The following is a 20,065-nucleotide window of genomic DNA, read 5'->3' as shown; positions in this document are numbered from 1 at the left end:
ATGAAATTGTGTTCTAAAAACATATAACTTGTGTTTTAATGCTTTTTCAGTACGTGGCAGACGTGGCTGTAGCTTTCTCTTGGTGGGAAAAGAAAGTCCACTGAGTCCAAATCAAGAGCTCCACATGACACCATTTACAGCCCCTATGGAAGTTAAACATTACTGATTTTATGTTGCAGCACTCGGACTTAAAGACCAGAAACCAGAGACTCATATTAGGAAACTACAGTAACCGCTTGGAGATGAGGTTAGTTTCTGCCTTTACATGTCAAATATGTAATTATAGTAATATTGTTAATTTGTTACACATGATGTATTACTCTCTGTTTCTTCCCGACTTCCTGTCTGACTTAACTCTGTGTTCCTGCTCGTGTGTGCCCTAATTTGTTTCATCATGCCCTCTATTCTTTTTTCCTTTTCTCTTAATATCTTTATTCTTTTCCTTGTTTGTTTTGATATTCTCTTCTTCGGTCTGTTCCTCACTCTCACACTCCTGCCTTTAAATACATTCTCCTTTCATTCTTTTCTATCTCTGCATGAGATGATCAGTGATCATCAAAACACAGCAAGCCACAGAGCAGATTATATTACTGCAGCTTGTTGCACCACCAAAACACAAGGATCCTTGAAGCTAATCTATTTCTAACAAACCAAAGAATTTTCACAGAAAATTATTTCTCAGTTCTGTTGCCAGTTCCATGTTGTCTCTAGCCAACTGTCTTTGAACACTTTGCTAGATAATGAAAGTGTTGAAACTTATAAATCATTAGTTGTTGATTACAAAGTTAGCGTTTCCTTTTGATTTACTTGCAAACACTTAAAACTTTAGACTCATCATTAGCGTTGCATGCCCTATTGTATAGTGTAATGCCATTTTACAATTACTTTGTGTAATAAATTTACAGTACAATATTACACTGCAGAATAATTAGCTCATCCTCATCCTCCAAGTTATCCCATCTTTCAAAATGCTAACCGGTATTTTACTGGAGACTTTCTACCTACAAAGATGCTCCACCATTTAAATGTTTGTAGCACGTAAAGTTAAAAAATTATGTTTAAGAAGGCTACGTTAACTGGTGCAACCAATGGACGACGCGTCTTCATCTGCTCTCACTGTACGAAACTGACGCCAAAATAGCCTCCGTGATAGGCGCTGCCATCTTGCAATGGTGACGTAATTTGGAGCCAGAGTTGAGGAGTAGAGATCGGCAGGTGGAGCCGCCGTAGCCACTTCCTCTATCCAAAACCTACCGAAAAAAACCTCAGCAAGGATCCTGCACTCTGGCATTCAATGACTGTAGTGATCATTTTAGTTACGTCTCCCCTCGTTGATACTCCTCTTCTCTGCTCATCCGGAACAGGAGCCGTATTAGTCAACAGAGCTGTCAATCATCCTTTTTCAGCATCAAAAAATGAATTAAAAGTAAACTTGTCAGAAAAATGAACACTTGGACATAAATCAACAGGATAAGAACTAATTATAATGAGAAAAACCGTGTTTGACAAAAATGTATTTGACGTGTATTTTGATTTTATAGTTTGACTCATGTTCCATCTGTTAACATGGAGGAGGCAAGCTTTATGACCTATACTGCAGCCAGTCAGCAGGGGGCGATAAAGAGGGTTTGGCTTCACTTTTAGGAAGCTATCATATTGTCCATCTTTTTATTCAGTCTATGGGTGCAACCAAGTGCTTTACTTCAAATCTAATTAGACATTTTTTATTTTTGTTTCCTGTCAGTGCTGCTCAGGGTCAGACGCTGGAGGCCCAACTGGAGGCCCAACTGGAGGCCCTGCAGTGCCATTTCACCTGGGATCTGAACCCCAGCAGGCCCAAACTCTTCTGTCTCAGGGACCAGCTGGAGGACATCGGCACAGAGGAGGGATACAGCTGGCTGGGTCACATTTACAACCTGCAGGGGTATGTCCACTACCAGCTGGGGTTCACTAGTGATGCCCGGTGTTTCTTCAGCAGGGCTGCAGAGGCCTTCCGCCAGATGAGAAACACCGTCTCAGATGAGGGTGCCTGGTTGGTGGTGAACCATGGGAACTTGGCTTGGCTGCACTTCCTTAATGGAGAACAAGCAGAGAGCCAGGCTTACCTTTCAAAAGTTAACCACCTGATGAAAACATATCCATCTCCATCCCAGGAGGACCTACATCCGGAGATCTACGCTGAAAAAGCCTGGACCCTGATGAAGTTTGGTGCGGATGAGAAGTTGCAGGCTGCAGATTACTTCCAGAGAGCACTCAGGATGCAGCCGGACACAGTGGAGTGGCACACCAGCCACGTCTTAGCGTTAGTGAATGCCTTTAACATCCGCGACAAAGGGCTGGGGGCTGACATCTTGGAGAAAATAAAAATGGCAAAGGAGCACGATCCAGAGAACTTGTACCTTGCTGCTCTGCATCTTGAGGCATGTGCTAAGAAAGGAAACAAGATAGAAGATGAAGCACGAGAGCTGGCCAGAAGGGTTTTTAGAAAGCCGGTCAGCAGCTACAGTGGAATCAAACCATTACTAAGAGTGTACAGAATGTTTATATCTATGGATGAGGCAATAGACTTGGCAGAGGAGGTTCTGGAAAGACATCCAGGTCAACGTTATCTGAAGAGGTGTGCTGCAATCTGCTACAAGATGAGGATCTTTTCGGACAGGGACAATCCCCTGGAGCGCAGCATGATTGACAGGGCGATCGTTCTCTGCAAGGAAGTGATTTCTCTTTACCCTCATTCTTCCCTTAAGAGAAAAATAAATCTTGCAAACATCTACGCAGAGGCGAATAACCAAGTCGAGGCCGACCAGATATTCAAGGAGCTGCTAGAAAGAGGTCTTGATCCTGAAGGGGCACAGATGCTCTACAACTACTATGCACAATATGTCCATTTCATTCGAAAGGAGAGCTACAAGTCGATAGAATATCATATGAGAGCAGCAGAGATACCGTTGGCATCTTACTATCGGGAGAACAGCATCAGGACTCTGCAGAGGATTACAGAGAGAAACAGAAACCGGATGTGCGGAGAATTAAGCGAGTTTCTGGCTAACCTGCAAAACTAACGGCCTGCAACTAAAAGGAAACATTAACTGAGAGTTTCTAACATGAGGACTAAATTTAAAATAATGTCTGCATTTATGGCATGAAAAAACGGCACATACTCATACCTCAATACATCACACTGGCCTCTATGATAACACCCCTAATCCGGATGAGGAGCAACTAATTGTTTAGGATAAAATTGTAAGGAAATCAAAATGATCTTTCACTTAAAGGCGGTAAAACCACATCGACTTTTTAAACTCCACTGGACATTTTTTTTGTTCTAAGAACGTTTTGAGAATGTTACTTGTGATGTTCTGGTAATGTTTTGAGCAGGAAGTTTTTATTTGGTTCCCAGAATGTTGCTTTTAGTAGCAGGAGAACGTTCTCTGAAAACATCTTCAGAACGTTGCAGTGAGAATGTTCAAATCACATTTCAGGAACGTTTTATAAATCACCTTGTGATAGTTCAGGCCGAACTAACATCCTGAAAAGATCCTCAGCATGTTGCAGTGAGCATGTTCTACCTTTGTTTTTATGTCACATTGAGCAAATGTTTTATAAAAGGCGTTCTGACGTCCCAGGCCTCAATAACATCCTGAAAATATCCTCACAATGTTGACGTTAAAACGTTTTGTCTTAGTTTATGTTTTAAATCACAAGAACTTTATTTGAAACGATAAACATCCTTAAAATGTCCTTTGAATATTAGATTAAAACGTTTCCTTTCAACGTAATTAGAACTTGTAGCTAATGTTAGCCGATGTTATGGGAACGTTCCCTGCTAGCTGAGATGTCACATATCACATTCATCTACTAATAATTACAGTTAATAACACAACTTAATGACATGTTTCTTTACACTTTTTGTTGATATTTGTAATACTTTTAGAGAAAGATTTAAAGCATGTTTTTAAATCTAATTACCCCTTTGCAATGAGATTGTTCAGAAATGTAGGGACAGCCTGTTACCTGTACCTGTATGGGCTGCAGTGTTGTTTTCCTGACAGAGGGTGGTGCAGAGGATCATGGGCTCAGCCTCCTTTTCACTTCAGGGGTTTGTTGTTTGAAAATGTCTGAAGAGGTTACTCGTGTTTCTGCTGCATGAAACTGTCTGTTCACAAAAAGTGCAGCTTGCTATATTTCTATCTGCAGATGAAAAGTAGTACTACACCATTTTCCAAAACTGTTGTTTGCTTTAGGAGTTGTATGTTGATGTGCTTCCCTCAAGGTTTATCCTGAAAAGGGGATTTTAATCTTAGCAAGACTTGTTTGAATAAAGAGAAAGTGAAATGAACAAACTGTCAGCGAGCATTATTCAACAATGCAGAGTTTAATCACACAGCACAGATAGTCAAGGAACCAATTTATTCTCAAACATCAGAAGATTCATTAAAGACGAGATAATAAAAAATATGCTGCAACTTCATGACATCACAGGTCGTTGGTAAGAAAGGGAAACACCTGGAGGAAAAGTTGGCACTGCTCTCAAAAGCAGTGGTGCTATTGATGTGGTTAAAATTGGCGAATTTAAGCAATAAAATTGTGAAATGTTTGATGAGAAATGAGTGAGGACATGCCAGATGCAATTGGCTTAAACACACACATAATACAGGTATTCTTGTTTAACACACGATCAAACGACCACATAAAATAGGTTCGTTCAGTTGTCCTGTGAATGACACGTGTGTTTATATGTTCCCCTCTCGTGTCTCTGACATGCTGGTTTTAGTTTTAATTGACAGTTAGTGCAAGGAGAGCGAGCAGCACAGGAACAACGCTCAGTGTGAAAGTCACAGCTGAATTACAGAAGCTGGTTCCACAACATTTAGGTGGACTGGTGCTATGCTTAAAATTCCCAGACAGAATTAATCCCAGCTCAGAGAGATGGTCACAAAGGTTTGCAGATGCACAGCCACTGACCGACCAGGTTTTGTCATCATGAGTCTCTGTGGATGAAAAAAGATGTTTTAGTAGACGGCAGTTTTTCACAAACTTTTCAAAAATCCTCACAAGGACCACTTGAGAGCAGCAGTGACACATTTTGTGAGACAATTTATGATCAATAGCGTGGAGGCTCACTAGTTACATGAAAGCAGCGGTCCTCCATGCCTACACACTGTACTGCTTTGTTACAGACAAAACCAATACAGGTGAAACACTGCAGGCCATTTGGTTTCCCTACATCAGGGTCTGAAAGAGAACAGGGAACATGTATGAGACACAAACTTTACTGACAGTCTGAGAGATGTCTGCTGGAAAGCAATCAACATATGTTAGTGTTACTGTTTATTTAGATTCAATTTATTGGTCAACATCTGAGTAAGCTGACTTGTTTTAAAGAGTGTCCGGACAAGGATTGTGGTGTTGGCGAAAAGAGAAAAGACTTTGAAAATGGTTGGACGCCCTAAATAGTGCCACACACTTTAGACCGTGCGCTTTAGACTGTGTAAACAGGGCCCTGAGTCTCTGTGACATCATTTCTCACTTCTTTCATACATATTTACAACCACATAATCAATCGATCGATAAGTGGAGAAAATAATCAGCAGATGACTCATAATGAAAGTTGTTTAGTTGCTGCCCTCTTCCAAATAGTTCAAAATGAGCTCCACAGGCTGAGTGAAATTGTAAAATCCTGCTTTTACAGTGTGTGAGTAATAATGATCGAATAAAACATAATGGTATATACTTGATTCTTGTATATAAGTGTATATTATATTTCCCTAATTTTCCTCACTTGCTTTTACCTGAGTACATTTCAATGTAGGTCTTTCACTTGTTACAGAGAATGTTTACAGTGTGGCATTAGTGCTTTTTTTGAAGTAAAACACCGAGATATGGGAGAACTGTCGGTGCAGCTCAGGGAGAAACAAAAGAAGCTGTATCACATGTACAAAATCAGTAACAAATGCATGAAATAAATGCAAAAATACTTACAAGGTTGACTGTTGCAGCCATCTGTATCGCAGCAACGGACAGATATAGCCACCCGCCAAGCATCATAACTGAGTAAAAATGTCTGATCGCTCGCTGTGCAGAGAGAGGACGGCACACAGGATCTAGTGGTGGTCTTTCCAGTCTGCTGGTTCGGCACAAAAACTAAACACAATTTATATATGGAATAAAACAGCATACAAAGATGTGAGCATCTTATAGACTCTGTAAAGAACTAAAGGTACATATTTGTTTTTATTGTTCTTACTTTGCTGGGCTATTGTTGCACACAGTGTATCAGGAGAGTCACAAGGCTGTAGGAATCTACTGCTGTCTTCTGTATTCCCCTGTGACTGCAGGCACTGAAGAGCTTCAGCTGCAATGAGGAAAAAATGACGTAAAAACATATATAAAAAATAACAAGAAATTAATCTGGATAAATCACTCTGCTGCCATGAATTCATGAAATGAAACAGGTTCAGCATGTAAGTGTTCAGTTAAAAAGTGAGGATTATATTTCATAAAGATAAAACAACTTCTTAAAGGTATGAAGTTCTACATAATGTAGAGTCATTTGGTGCTGGAGGCATACATACACTTTCTCTGCCACAGTGCTACAGTAATGTAATCTTCTCTGTGCTGAATTTGATCCCATTTAAATTAATTTCTGATTTTCATCAAATTTCTTACACTCGCATAAACCAGGATAGGAGACACTAAAGTTACCGGTGCTGAAGAGCATCCAGATGTGAGCGACAGACAGAATCAGCTTCATCGTGATGAGTCGATGTACAGAGGGTGATTTTAACTCTGGGTCTTACCCTTATATACTGAACCTGTGATTCAAACGAGGAGGCGATCTCCCTCTGTAGGTGTCTCTAAAAGCAGCCCTGCCTACTTGAAATGATGTTTATATAGAAGAAATACTTTTTCTTTTGTGTGGTGACTAATCACTGCCTGGATTATGTGCAAATTAGTAGTATCAAACCTTAACTTCTAAGGGACAAGGTTGCTGAAAACCATTTAAAAAATATTTTTACACGACTAACTGAGATCATGATCCTAGACCTAGACTAGAAGTTTAAATATGCACCAAAGCAGCTTTCTTTGAATTAGGGAATTAACAATGAGAAACATTTCATATTCTAGCCTGTTCTTGCTTTTTGGTGCCAAAGTATTTGCACTCATCTTAATTTGCTTGTTTTATTTCATTGTCCAATTTCTTCTCTTTATTGTAAAGCACTTTAAGCCACCCCCCTCCCCATGAAAGCTGCAATAAACAGTTTTATTATCATCTTTGTAAAGATATGTTTGAAAAAGATCCTCTATTATTCTCTAAACTATTATTTAAAATTCAGATTTAAAGTTAATGTCTGTTGTCAGATCTCAAACTCGGTCCAGGCGGTTCAAATATATGAAGGTAGATTAAGATGAAGTAGTTCTAAAGCTTCTCTCTATTTTTCTGTTGTGCTTTTGAACCTTTTTTTTTTGGCATGTGTGCTTAATTATCATAAGAGAAAGACAGGAAGTGGGAAAAAGAGGGGTTGGACATGCTATGACCCCTGGCTGGAATCGAAACCATGCGGTATGGACATGGCCTCATTTCACTGAGCCCACGCTCTATAGAGCTACAGGATGTGCTGTGCCATGTACCTCTGTTTAACAAAACCACATCCTACCACCATCATCCTTCACCGCAATTTAACCTGAATTCTTTATAAAACTAAAAACCACTTTGGATAAACGAAATGTTCTCACCTATATTCACAGATAAGCACATCATGTTCTTGTTCCCCAGCTCATTCAGCCCCTCGTCTACACTAAAAGCAGGGTGGTCTTCAACAGAGTTCTGGCAAACACAGAACAAGAGGTTATCTTGTGTTAAGTGTTGAGGGTAACGCGTTGGAGTAATCTGTCAGAGTACTCAGATTACTTTTTTGTTGTGATGAGCACATAACGCGTTACTTCTGCAATTCAAGTAATCCGTTATGTAGTTCCTTTTTGATAAAAGTAATCTGTTACTGGAAAATAAATGGCCATATTTCTCTTTTCCTTTTTTCACCACAACAACAGAAAATCTCTGAAACTCTGTTTCTGTTTCTCTCCTCCTTCTGCAGGTAGCGGCGTACCAGCAGAAGGTAAACACAGCTGTGTCAGTGCCCATGTGTAGCTAGCTAACTCAGCTGGTGAGCTGTCAGAGAGGACAGCGTTTACTTTGTGGAAATATTCACATTATTCTGAATGTTTGGGTGAAAGGGACGAGAACAACATGACGGTGAAATGTAAGCTGTGTCTGGAGGAGAAGTGCTCGTCAGCTGTGAAGAGCTCGACTTCAAATGTGAAGAAGCATCTGCAGCTAAACACACCTCCACAACACTGGTGGGACTGAGAGCCTGTGTTGTGTTGTTGTCATGGAAACAGCTGTGCCTAATACTGTATGCCTCTGCCCAGTTCACTGTCAGACTGTTAGCATAATAAAGAGCTGTAAAGGTTATACTGCGTCTGTCATTCCTGTTATCAGGCTGCAGAGTTACAGATTATGGGCCGTAAACGAGGCTCTGCAATGACGTTAGAGTCGATACATACAAAGGTAGACGTACAGCAGGCTACATGCCGTCCTCACAATATAACCCACATGTGTAACGTGTCACAAAGGGGGTTTAATTTTTGATAAGGCAAAAGTAATGCGTTACTTTCCTCAGGCAGTAACAGCAACGTGACAAGTTACTTTTTTATTGGCAGTGAACTTGTAATGTAACGACTTTTAAAAACATTACCAAACACTGCTACTGCTTGTGAAATGGTAATAATTAAGTACCACAACAAAATATCTGTTCCTATGAACGCATGATGTCTTGCAGAATGCTCTGATAGCCAGCTAGTCACAGTGTAAGACACATAACTGCAGCGTTATTTTCGATTTCGGTGAATTGCACATTGACCCACCTCACTCTCCCCGTTTCCTGTTTGCCGCCTCGCTGTAAGAGCATCCTTTAAAGACAAAATTACCCCCCGGAAAATCTCAGAAAAAGTATAATCTTTCAAAGCAAGACTCACCCCACATGTATTTGAAGGAGAGTGAGAGCCCTTACTTTACTAGGAGACGAAGAAGCCATGAGGGTTTTCACCTCTTGCTGTTGACCCGACCACAACTCTACTCTCTCACGCTCTACTTTGTATCAGAAAAAGTTAGGTAGGCATGAAAGAAATTTGTCTTGGCATTTAAAAAAAACCTTTAAAAAAGCACAGACACATATAAATAAACATACAAATAGAATAAAAACAGAAAAAAAGGTGAAGAAAAAGAAGTTGTTAAAAAAAGTCTACCTCAAATACATGAAAGAAAGACTCACAAAACAGGGCATACGGTTTAGTGGGCTAAATTTTTGTTGTATTAGAATAATTTGTCTGGGTCTCTGAAACACTCACAGTATTAACCTTGCATACAGTAATTCTATGAAAATGCAGTGTAGTAATAACGAGCTGAGGTTAAGGGGCTGCTGGTGTCATGGAGATTTAGCCATATACTGTTAAAATCTCTTTTTAAAAGTAACAGTAAAGAGAAATTAAGATTGTATGGTAACTTTGCCATGGCACACAAAGTTAAGAACAATAAATGTGCATACACCTAACACCATAAGGATAAAAGGATCGAATTTAACAGATATGTTCCCATTACATGATTAACCGCCTCACTCAGTACAACACCGCAGGTTTTTTTGGCAGCTGTGGCTGTGTTCAGTTTCATAGTGGTAGTTGATGTTGACGTATGAGAAGTTGTTCAAATAATGAAATTACAGGAGCCGGTTCAACCAGTTTGACAAACTAAATCATATTGTGTTCACCTGCTGGGAGGATTTAAACACACACAGTTGGAATGACTCAGGTGACTCAGATTCTGTTTTGTTCAGATTAGATGTGTTTATTTTCAGCCAGAAGGGGGCAGGGTACAGCACGGGTTTGGGGGGGGTTTGTGCTTGTTTAATTGTCTGCTAGTGTTGGCAATGTCTGCTTTAATGTAGCATGAAATCGGTAACTAAGGGACTCAGTGCTGTTGGTGTCATTATAAAGGAAATTAAAATCACACCTTTCCTGATGTTTCAGGTTTGAGAATGCAACCATTAAGTGCAACATGCCAAATACATGTTTGAATAGAGTGAATTTTAGTCCCCGTTTGTCTCTATGCCATCAACACATTCCCTCAGATCAAACATGCTGAACTATCTGTCCCCGCCACGCACCAACTAAAGAAGAAGGAGATTGAGCTTTTGAGGCAGAAGCACCTGAAGTATGAAATGCTCTGCCCACACCCTGTCTGCTGTTATTAAAGAATAAATAGACATGTTTAAACAGCGTTCAGGTGACATGTTTGCACCTGTTCTACATGTTGTGAATGTTCTGTGTATTTTTGTTGTTTATTGTGTCCTAAGTTTCGCGCACTTTTAATTGCATGGTCTGGGTGGCCACCTTGTCTTTTATGCTTTTATTTCTGCATGTTGTACAATGTTCATGGAAAGCACTCAAAACAGAGAACTAAAGACTAAAGACGTTTTGTTATAATGTAATCAGAACTTCCCCTTTCTATAACTTTTTAAAAACACGTGGTGGGCTTGCCAAAGTATGCCTTGGGCTTGTGTTAGCAGATTTGTAACTTAAGCTTGATTTTGAAGTTGAATAAGTATAAGGGGAACTTGCTACATAATCAAGGAAGATCAGGGACTTAGAAGTAGTGAAAAAACAACAACACCTAGGCTGTGTTCGAAATGGCAAACTATACTACATACTGCACACTGCATTCGTCGTAGTATGTAGTACGGAGATGTTCAAATGTATTTTGCAGTATGCTACGCCAGGCGCCAGTTTCCGGCCAGACCACCGCTTCTTTAGCTATAGCGCCCCCTTCTGCTCTCCAGAAATGCTGCTGCTGTCCGGCATTTTAACTGCTGTTGTGACGTTCCAGCGCTTTGCATTGTGGGATACAGTGGACGAGGCAGTCTGGTCCGATGCATAGTTTTTTTTCCGGATCAGTACGACATCCAGGTATTTTTGGCCTACTGTAAATTTTGCTTCTTTGCATACTACATACTACATTTTGGCCAAATCAGTACGTACTGCTAGTATAGTATGGCACAGTATCGACTACAGCCCTAGAAACTTACCTTCCACCCCCAATAACACATAGACAAGCATTACCCTGCAAGATGTTGCCTTTTTGTGGCTGTCTATCACTGTTAATGACGGACAAGTTTCGGCTGTAGTCTGGATTAATAGGTTTTCAATTAAGTGTACCTGTCACTCATTGTGAAGGTGAACTCATCACTTGTGTTCCAGACACTCAACGTTTGTTTTTAGCTCACTAATCTTAATCTTACATCTTTGATTTACAGCTTTGATTGAATGCTGTGACAGTAATTTAAAGGGGTTTATATACTTTTTCCAAATTGTAAAATAGAATTCTCAATTTATCTTAAAAATAATATCAAAATTAATTTTAGACTCAAAAGAAAAAAAACAATCCTCTAATTAAAACCAAAACTTTATTTGATTTCATACTTTAAGTAGAATCATCTGGTGACCTTTTTTGCAGAGTGATGTAAGAAGTACAAGTGCAAAACTCAAATCTAGTTGCAGGTCAGAGACATTGTCCTTTTGTTCTTTGAACTGCCGACAGCAGTTAGTATGAAGTCAAAAAAGTTAAAGAAATAAGCGTGCAGAGTGGCACCTTCAGAGTATGCAGTTTTAATTATAGTCTTTGATGAATTAATGTATATACCACATATAACAGTATATACTATATACTGTTGCATCTTTTTTCCATAATAATGCTTCTTTTTGTATTTATAAAAATGTACTTATTCATAAATCATTCAAAATTGATGGTAAGAAGACCAACCAGCATATAAGGTCACTTTTAATTCATCAAAAAGTAACATAAGCCAATTTAGTCCAAAACCTTTAGCAAAACTTTGACATCACCTCAGCTAATCTATCCCAGGTTAAAGTTTAATTTCAAGTTTATCTCCAACAGTAAAAAAAAAAATACAGTTCAAATTTAATGTTATGAAAAACATTTAATGTTTCTGTGTTCGTAATACTTCACAATTAATATGTATTTCATGCAGGATTAAATATAAGGCTCACTTTTGTAACAGTGACATAAAAGTTGTGGAAAAGTAAGAAGAATATTAATGAGAAGTCTTTTGAGGCATTGTATTTTTTCAGGGACTGCACAAAATTGTTTTCATTATTAGTTTGTTAAACAATCAAATATTTCGTTTTTTGTATAGAAAGTTTGGAATATTATACTGAAATGACCTTTTCAATTTTCCAAACTCCATAAGGACACATTCAAATTATTTTTTGTACAACCAGCTGTCCCAGACCCTGATATATTTCAATCAGGAGAGACTTCATCAAGACTGAACAATTATTTATTTACAAGGTTGGAATGTGCAAAGTCTTTGGAGATTGCTGTATCAGATCGTTCACTTGTAGAAATACATACAGTATATGCTGCATTCAAAACTTGACATTACAGTACAACATTTTTGGCATCAAAATTAGTACAAAAAGGATTTCTGTACTTATTTGCAGAAGGGCCCGTTTCAGAATAATATAAAATTGTTATCTTTGTTTATTATTATGTACATTTATTTAGTATTGCAGCTGGTAAAGATCAGGCTCATTTTGTACTACTCTATACTAAAGATATTTAAATTTATACATATTAATACGTTATAATTCACATGTTGAATATTCTTCTGAATCATTAAGTCTGAAGGCATCAAACAAATGTAGTGTTCAAAGTACACATACCTACTTCATTAATAACTTAGTTGATGTTCAATGGCCAATTACAGAGGTAGAAATAGAGAATGACAATGACACTGATTATAGAACAGCAGGTGTGGCAACACGGCAACACCAACAACAACCGACTTTCATCTTCTGTTGGCTATACCATCGTTAAACCAATAAGATACAAAACCATTGTGGTTGCAGTTTATAAAGAAGACGACATAATCCCATGGTGAACACAGTCACAGCAGAGTCTGAGCCTGGAATCAATGAAACCTCACTTGAGAAATGTTTTGCAGTAGCCCGGTAAAGTAGCTTACGGTTCATCAAAAAGTAACGTTAGCTAACATCAAAGATTCCTTCGTTAAGATCTGCAGTCAACAACCTAGGTTTCTCATCACTCTGGACCACTTTAGCTCAACTTTAAAGTTGAATTTCAAGTCTAATTTCAAATATAGTTCAAATAAATGTGATAACGATTAATGTTACTGTTTCTTAACTTCTTCTTTTCCTCAAAAGACCATGATGCATGTTGAGTGAAACAAGCTCTGTTAAGTCGCACTTTACTTATCAAACAGTTTTTGGACACTAAGAAACTACACTTTCAGTCTCTGAAACTCAAAAACTATACATGTAAGTGGATGGAAAGGAAAATAATGTAAGCTACACCTAGAGTGTCTATAGCATATGAGGCACACTTTGTGGTAAGGGTTCATGTAGAGTTCTTTTAGGTGCATTTAAGACTTTTAACACCTTTTATATAAAGTACTAAAAGTAAAAGTACTCAATAAGCTGAATGGACATTTTCAGAATAATATATATAACTGAATTATGATCTTGGAATCACAGATATGTTGGCTTAATCACTTTAATGTTTTAGCAAGTAATTATCTTTTACTATATGTTGATTTTGTATCAGTCTGCACATAATTACTAAAATGTATTCAAATGAATGTAGTGTAGTTAAAAGTTCAACATTTCTGAATGATAAGAATGATAAGGAGTAGACGTTGTCAAGGTTGGGACTGTAGGCAGAAGGAAAGGACCTAAACGCAGACAAAAATGGGCAAACTCATGCAGGTAAATGGATTGCTTATGGTACTGGCAGCAGGTAAACAGGAAGGCATGTTACAGAAGATACCAATTCAGAGGTAAAGACACCACAAGGCAAAAAACAAGAAAAGAGCTTCTAGGCAACTAGAATGAACGGGCAAACAACTAGAAAAGGTACACGATGTTAGGCTGATGAGGGAATGGTGGGCGGAGAAGGGTGGGCAGCTGCAAAACCACTTAACACTACGAATGGGTGTGTAGACAGACATGTGAAAAGACACACAATGGAAATACTCCAATAAAGGAAAAGTATCTCAAACGTGTATTGAAGCACTGTACTTGAGTAAATGTACTCAATTTGTATTTTCATGTTTTTCTTTGATGAAACACTGTGAAGAATCCTCATAAAAGTATACATTGCATGTAACGCTGCTGTGTGTATGCTACACAACTACTTGATGAACAATATACATGATTCATTTTAAATGGCCTATTGTTAAAGTGAAAATAGGGAGTGACGATGGCGTCAATTGCACAATTATACAACATCAGTTATGTTAAAGCAGGTTTGGCAACACAGCACTGACTACTACAATCAACAGTCATTCAACTGCAGGCCAAAGCAGAAATGTATTTCAACTTAATTCTTACTTCACACTCTCATCTGTTCCTGGTTTTAAGTCGGTGGTCCAGCTAAAACCTGTTCTAGGTTCATCTGCTGGACACCTTGAAAAATGTACTTGTATTTAATGCTGTCACAGAAAACACACAGACCATAAGAAAAAAATGCATTCGTCATGTACTGTCAGTTGTCATGTACAACAACATGCGTGCCTACAACGATTAAACGTATTCTTGCTCTACACTGGTTGACATATAATGCCAATTAGTGTGAATGACAGCATGTGAGAAAGGTGAGTGTACTAGCAGGATACATACACATATGATAAGCCAATTCAATTTGTAATATTATTCAATCTGTATTAACCTGTCCAACTAGTGACGTCAGGTTGTCACTTCCAATTATAATTCCTTTTTAACCGTTGTTCGGCCTAATAAATGGAGTTTAGACAAAAGGTTGTTGTCTGAAGACCCTATATGCATAATTTGTATTATTCTCCCATAGTAAGGGCATAAACAGGGTCACAACAATAAGTCTTCGTTAACAGATTAGGTAGCAGCCATTGGTGTGAGGTAACATATGCTACCCACTGTCACAGGCAGGGTAACATTGAGAAGCATGAACCAGTGTGGTTGTCTTGAGATAGATTTGCAGATCAAGCCTGGTTTTAATCCACAACCACATCAAATGTATGCTTGTTTTTATTAACCTCATATCCCTCCACTGGCTCTCAGTCGCCACTCGCATCAAATTCAAACCCTGTTGCTCGCTTACAAAACAGCAACAAACACGGCCCCTGCCTACCTGAACGCCCTCATCCAGGTCTACACTCCGTCCCGCCCACGACGCTCTGCCAGTGAAAGGCGGCTGGTACTCCCATCACAACAGGGCCCTAAGTCTCTAACTAGACTCTTCTCCTCAGTCGTCCCCCGGTGGTGGAACGAGCTACCAAACTCCATTCGGTCCGCAGAGTCCCTTTCACCTTTAAGAAGAAGCTAAAGACCCAGCTCTTTATGAACACCTCTGACCTTTATGATGATGATGCTACTGATGATGATGACATCGAGGATGTAGTTTATGCTGACTAGGATTTTCAGGATTTTCATGATGATGACTAAATTGATCTTGTTGATGTTGCTGATGAAGATTATTATTATTTAATATAACACTATACACTGCCTGTTGGCACCAGTGTCCGATCGCACTTGAGGCTGTTTGTTGGCTGTTGGCTTACTATTGTTGGCTTACTGACTTCGTTCCCTCCTGTCTCGATCGTTGCTTGTGTTGTATTAACTCTCAGATGTACGTCGCTTTGGACAAAACGTCTGCTAAATGAAATTGTAACATTGTAACTCTAATTTAGTTGCAGGAAGAGGACAGCAAACAGACTTGCTCTTTTGATCAACTTTTCTTTTACTCCAGCTTTGTGCTCAATTATAGCCTGACTGCTGAAATACGGCTGAATTATGCATGTGGAATGATATATTTGGGAAAGACAGGATCTACAGTAGCCATTCATTTTATAGAACATGGATCCAAAATGTCTGCTTTCCGCTTTACAAAGTGAGATGACAGAAGAAGGACAAATTAACTAACTAAAACCTAAAGCTGGATTTGACTTTTCTTACAGGCAAAGTTTATTTATCATAAGAAAAATCAATGGTTTAAGGAAATATATTATATTAGAAATGGTTTTTAAATGTGTTTTTTTGGCTGGATTGATATGTATAATTTAACCACTAGATGGTGTCATTTGTATATAAAGCAAACACAGGTACACATACAGGTGACAATAATGATGGCTTGATCTCTAAATTAGGTATGGAACTTCTAAGATGGCTATGATGATAAGTTTTGATGTGGCACAATGCGGTTTAAATGAAAAAAAACATTAAAACATCAAATCTGTGTCCTGTCCTCCACCTTCATGTAGACCATCTCAGCTGTAGAGGAAATTTGTGAGGCTTGACAGCCCAGAAGGGGAAGAAGACTGAGAAGACTCAGATGAAGTAGTTTATATATCTTGATCAAGGAGAAGAGACAGAAACAATACATTTGGAGGTGCAGTGTAATGCAAAGTCAATTATAATAGTTTAAATAGTTTATAATAGTTTATGATTTGGCGCTATACAAATACTATTTTACTGATTGATTGATTGATTGATTGACTGAATAAGGGAGAACAAGTTCAATCTCCTCTCGAATGCCCTTCTCTACGTAGTGTCACAATTCCATAAAGAACTTCACTAGAGCCGCAGATGTCAATCGCAGTTATTTATGACATTACATCCTGTGTTAAGCAACAAATAAAAAAATGAAGTATCAGTAAGCACTTTAACACAAATCAGGGTGATAAGAACCAACTATAACGACAGAAAGAATTGATTTTATGTCCCATCTGTTAACATGGAGGAGGTGGGCTTTATGAGCTATATTGCAGCCAGTCAACAGGGGGCGATAGAGAGGGTTTGGCTTCACTTTTTGGGAGCTGTCATGTTGGCCATCTTTTTATACAGTCTGTGACCATTTTTAAAATACAACTTGCGCTTCTTGATTGAATGAGTAATTACGTTCTACTTTGTCAGTGTTGTCCTGTCTGTAACTTTATGTTATTTTGTTGCTGCGGTCTTGACCAACTCTCTCTTGAGAATGAGACTTCCTGTCTCAATAGTGAAAAAAGGGCTCATTAAAAGTTCAGCGCACAAAGTTCATGGACATGCATTGAACATTGAGAATTCATTCTAAATAAAAATGTACTAATAACAAGCAATACAGCAGAATCCCGAGCATCTGCAGTCCAGAGTAAGAAATCTTCAATAAGGGAGGCAACTTTACTCACCGTCATGACGCAGCTCTGTTCCTCGCGAGAAAACAGAGACAACAACCAGAACAGATAATGTTAGTGAAAATGACAAAATATTGGATCAGAATCCCATACCCCACCTTCAAAGCAGAAAAAGTAAAATCACTCATTTCATAATAATTTAAAATATATTATTGAAATCTTTGATATATGTAGCAGTTGTATTCTATATACGTAGATGTTTTATCTACAGCATATTTAATTAATTCATAATTAGATTTTATATTGTTTGTTCATCTGCAGAGTAACAACAGTTATGACATAAATGGTGAGTTTAAATTGAAAAAATTTTTTTTCAAATAAACGCAAGTATCTCAAAACTTGTGCTTATTACTTAACTTAAGTAAATGTACTCAAGTTACTTTCACCACAGCATGAAAGACAGCATGCTTTCATGGACAAAAATACAATACAGAAAAGTATACACATGCCAAGCTACTTACATAGGCGTGTGTGCATGTGTTACAAAACCAAATGATGAGTAAAGAAGATAATGGATGTTTAATGGTCCATTAGTGAGGTTAAAATAGATAGTGACAATGGCGACAATTAAGCAGGTGTGGCAACTCATCATGACCAACAACAAAAACATCTGCAATAAAGACGACAGTAATCTTGAGCCCAACCTGAGCCTAAACCACAGCCTGAAGAAAATTTGATTCGGCACAGAGCCTAAATGATTTTAAATTATATTTCACCGCACATAAGTCAGCTGGATATCCAAAAACAGTTAAAGAATGTAGAGTTACTTATGAAGCATTTCTAACTACATTTTTTCAACTAAAATGAAATAAAATTATGAGTATGTCCTTAGTTTTCATCTTTGTCAATACATTTTATACATATGCCCGTGATCTGCACAGAATTGTGTAATTAAGATTTACAGTTTACACTCATGGCAGGCTGAAGAGGGACAAAGTTGATATAAATATTCACAATGACTTATGATGTTTTTATTTCTTATTTGAGTTCTTATTTCACAATACTTTTTCTGGGCCTTTTGGGTCACGCAACTGATAAGTATTCCATATTACAAAAAAACTAAAAACACTAAAACTAATAAAAACTAAACTAAAACTAAGCATTTTAAAAAAAAAAAAAAACTAAACTAACAAACTAGCACTGTAAACTAATTAAAACTAAACTGAAATTGAAAACAAAAAGTCAAAACAGAATAAAAATAAAAACAAAAGAAAAATTCAAAACTATTATAACCTTGATGCCACCTTCAGCTCAACCTATCAAAGACTGAGCTCCGTCTACGCAACCACTGATCAATATTGAGCTTGGACCAACTCACCTCATGCCCACAATGACTGGCCGGAAACTGGTTGTCATGATTGACGACCAGCTAACCTTTAAGTTCATGTGGCCTCGATTGCTCTATCGTGTTGTTCGACCCTGTACAACATCAGGAAGATCAGACCCTACTTGTCAGAGAATACAAAACAACTCCTGGTACAGGTTGTCATAATATCATGCACTGAGCACTGCAACTCCCTACTGGCAAGCCTCTTTGCTTTGGACAAAGCATCTGCTAAATGAAATTGTAACTTTGTAAATTTCTTTAATGAAACACTGAAGAATCCAAATAAAGGCACGTAACACTGCTGTGTATATTGTACACACCCACTACATGAGTAATGTACATGATGATTTTTTTTAGGGAGAAACTTGGTGTCGATTGCACAATTATGCACTGTTAAAAAAAAAGAAGGGAACACTTGAATCAAATATCAGATCCTGATGAATGTATAATTCAGGTTGAAAATCTTTACTGATGTACATTGTATAATTAGTTGAGAACAAAATGATGGAACAACGGTCAATGGAAACCAAAATCATCAGCCCATTGAGGGTTGGATTCAAAATCACACCCAAAGTCAGAGTAAAAAATTGAAATCACAGGCTGATCCAACTTACGTCAATGTCATCATGGCAACTCATGATGTGACTCAGTAGTGTGTATGGCCCCCGAATGCCCGTATGCACTCCCGACAACGTCTGGGCATGCTCCTGATGAGTCGGCGGATGGTGTCCTGGGGGATCTCCTCCCAGACCTGGATCAGGACATCAGTAAGCTCCTGGACAGTCTGTGGCAGTACTTGGCGGCGTCTGATGCACCGATACATAATGTCCCATAGGTGCTCAGTTGGGGAACGAGAGGGCCAGTCAATGGCATCAATGCCTTCGTCATCCAGGAACTGCAAACACACTCTGGTCACATGAGGCCGGGCATTGTCCTGCACCAGGAGGAACCCAGGGCCCACTGCACCACCATGAGGACTAAAAATTGCTTGGAGGATTTCATCTCGGTATCTAGCAGCAGTCAGGGTACCATTGGCTATGACATTGAGGTCTGTGCGGCCCTCCAAGGAAATGCCTCCCCAGACCATCACTGACCCACCGCCAAATCGGTCATGCTGGATGATGTTACAGGCAGCATAACGTTCACCACGGCATCTCCAGACTCTTTCACGTCTGTCACATGTGCTCAGCGTGAACCTCCTCTCATCTGCCGAGAACGGGGCACCAATGGCAGACCTGCCAATTCTAATGTTCTGTGGCTAATGCTAATCGAGCTGCACGGTGCTGGGCTGTGAGCACAGGTCCAATTAGAGGACGTCGGGCCCTCATGCCACCCTCATGGAGTCTGTTTCTGACAGATTGGTCAGAAACATGCAAGCCTGTAGACTGCTGGAGGTCATTTTGTAGGGCTCTGGCAGTGCTCCTCCTGTTCCTCTTTGCAC

The 20,065-nt window shown here is 38.8% G+C and overlaps 1 protein-coding gene across 1 annotated transcript; it reads left to right on the top strand.

Moving 5' to 3' along the window:
• Positions 1-242: 242 nt before the first annotated feature.
• On the top strand, positions 243-3,062 carry LOC138608026 (interferon-induced protein with tetratricopeptide repeats 1-like). Its single transcript, XM_069680681.1, has 2 exons — positions 243-247; positions 1,745-3,062. The coding sequence occupies exons 1-2, from the start codon at positions 243-245 to the stop codon at positions 3,060-3,062; spliced, it is 1,323 nt and encodes a 440-aa protein (XP_069536782.1).
• The last annotated feature ends 17,003 nt before the right edge of the window (positions 3,063-20,065 follow it).

The sequence above is a fragment of the Semicossyphus pulcher genome, unplaced genomic scaffold (genome assembly GCF_022749685.1).
Source record: "Semicossyphus pulcher isolate SPU_LCO1_2020_fin unplaced genomic scaffold, fSemPul1.0.p SCAF_4, whole genome shotgun sequence".
Lineage (NCBI taxonomy): Eukaryota > Metazoa > Chordata > Actinopteri > Labriformes > Labridae > Semicossyphus > Semicossyphus pulcher.
This window is presented reverse-complemented; position numbering and strand designations above follow the sequence as displayed.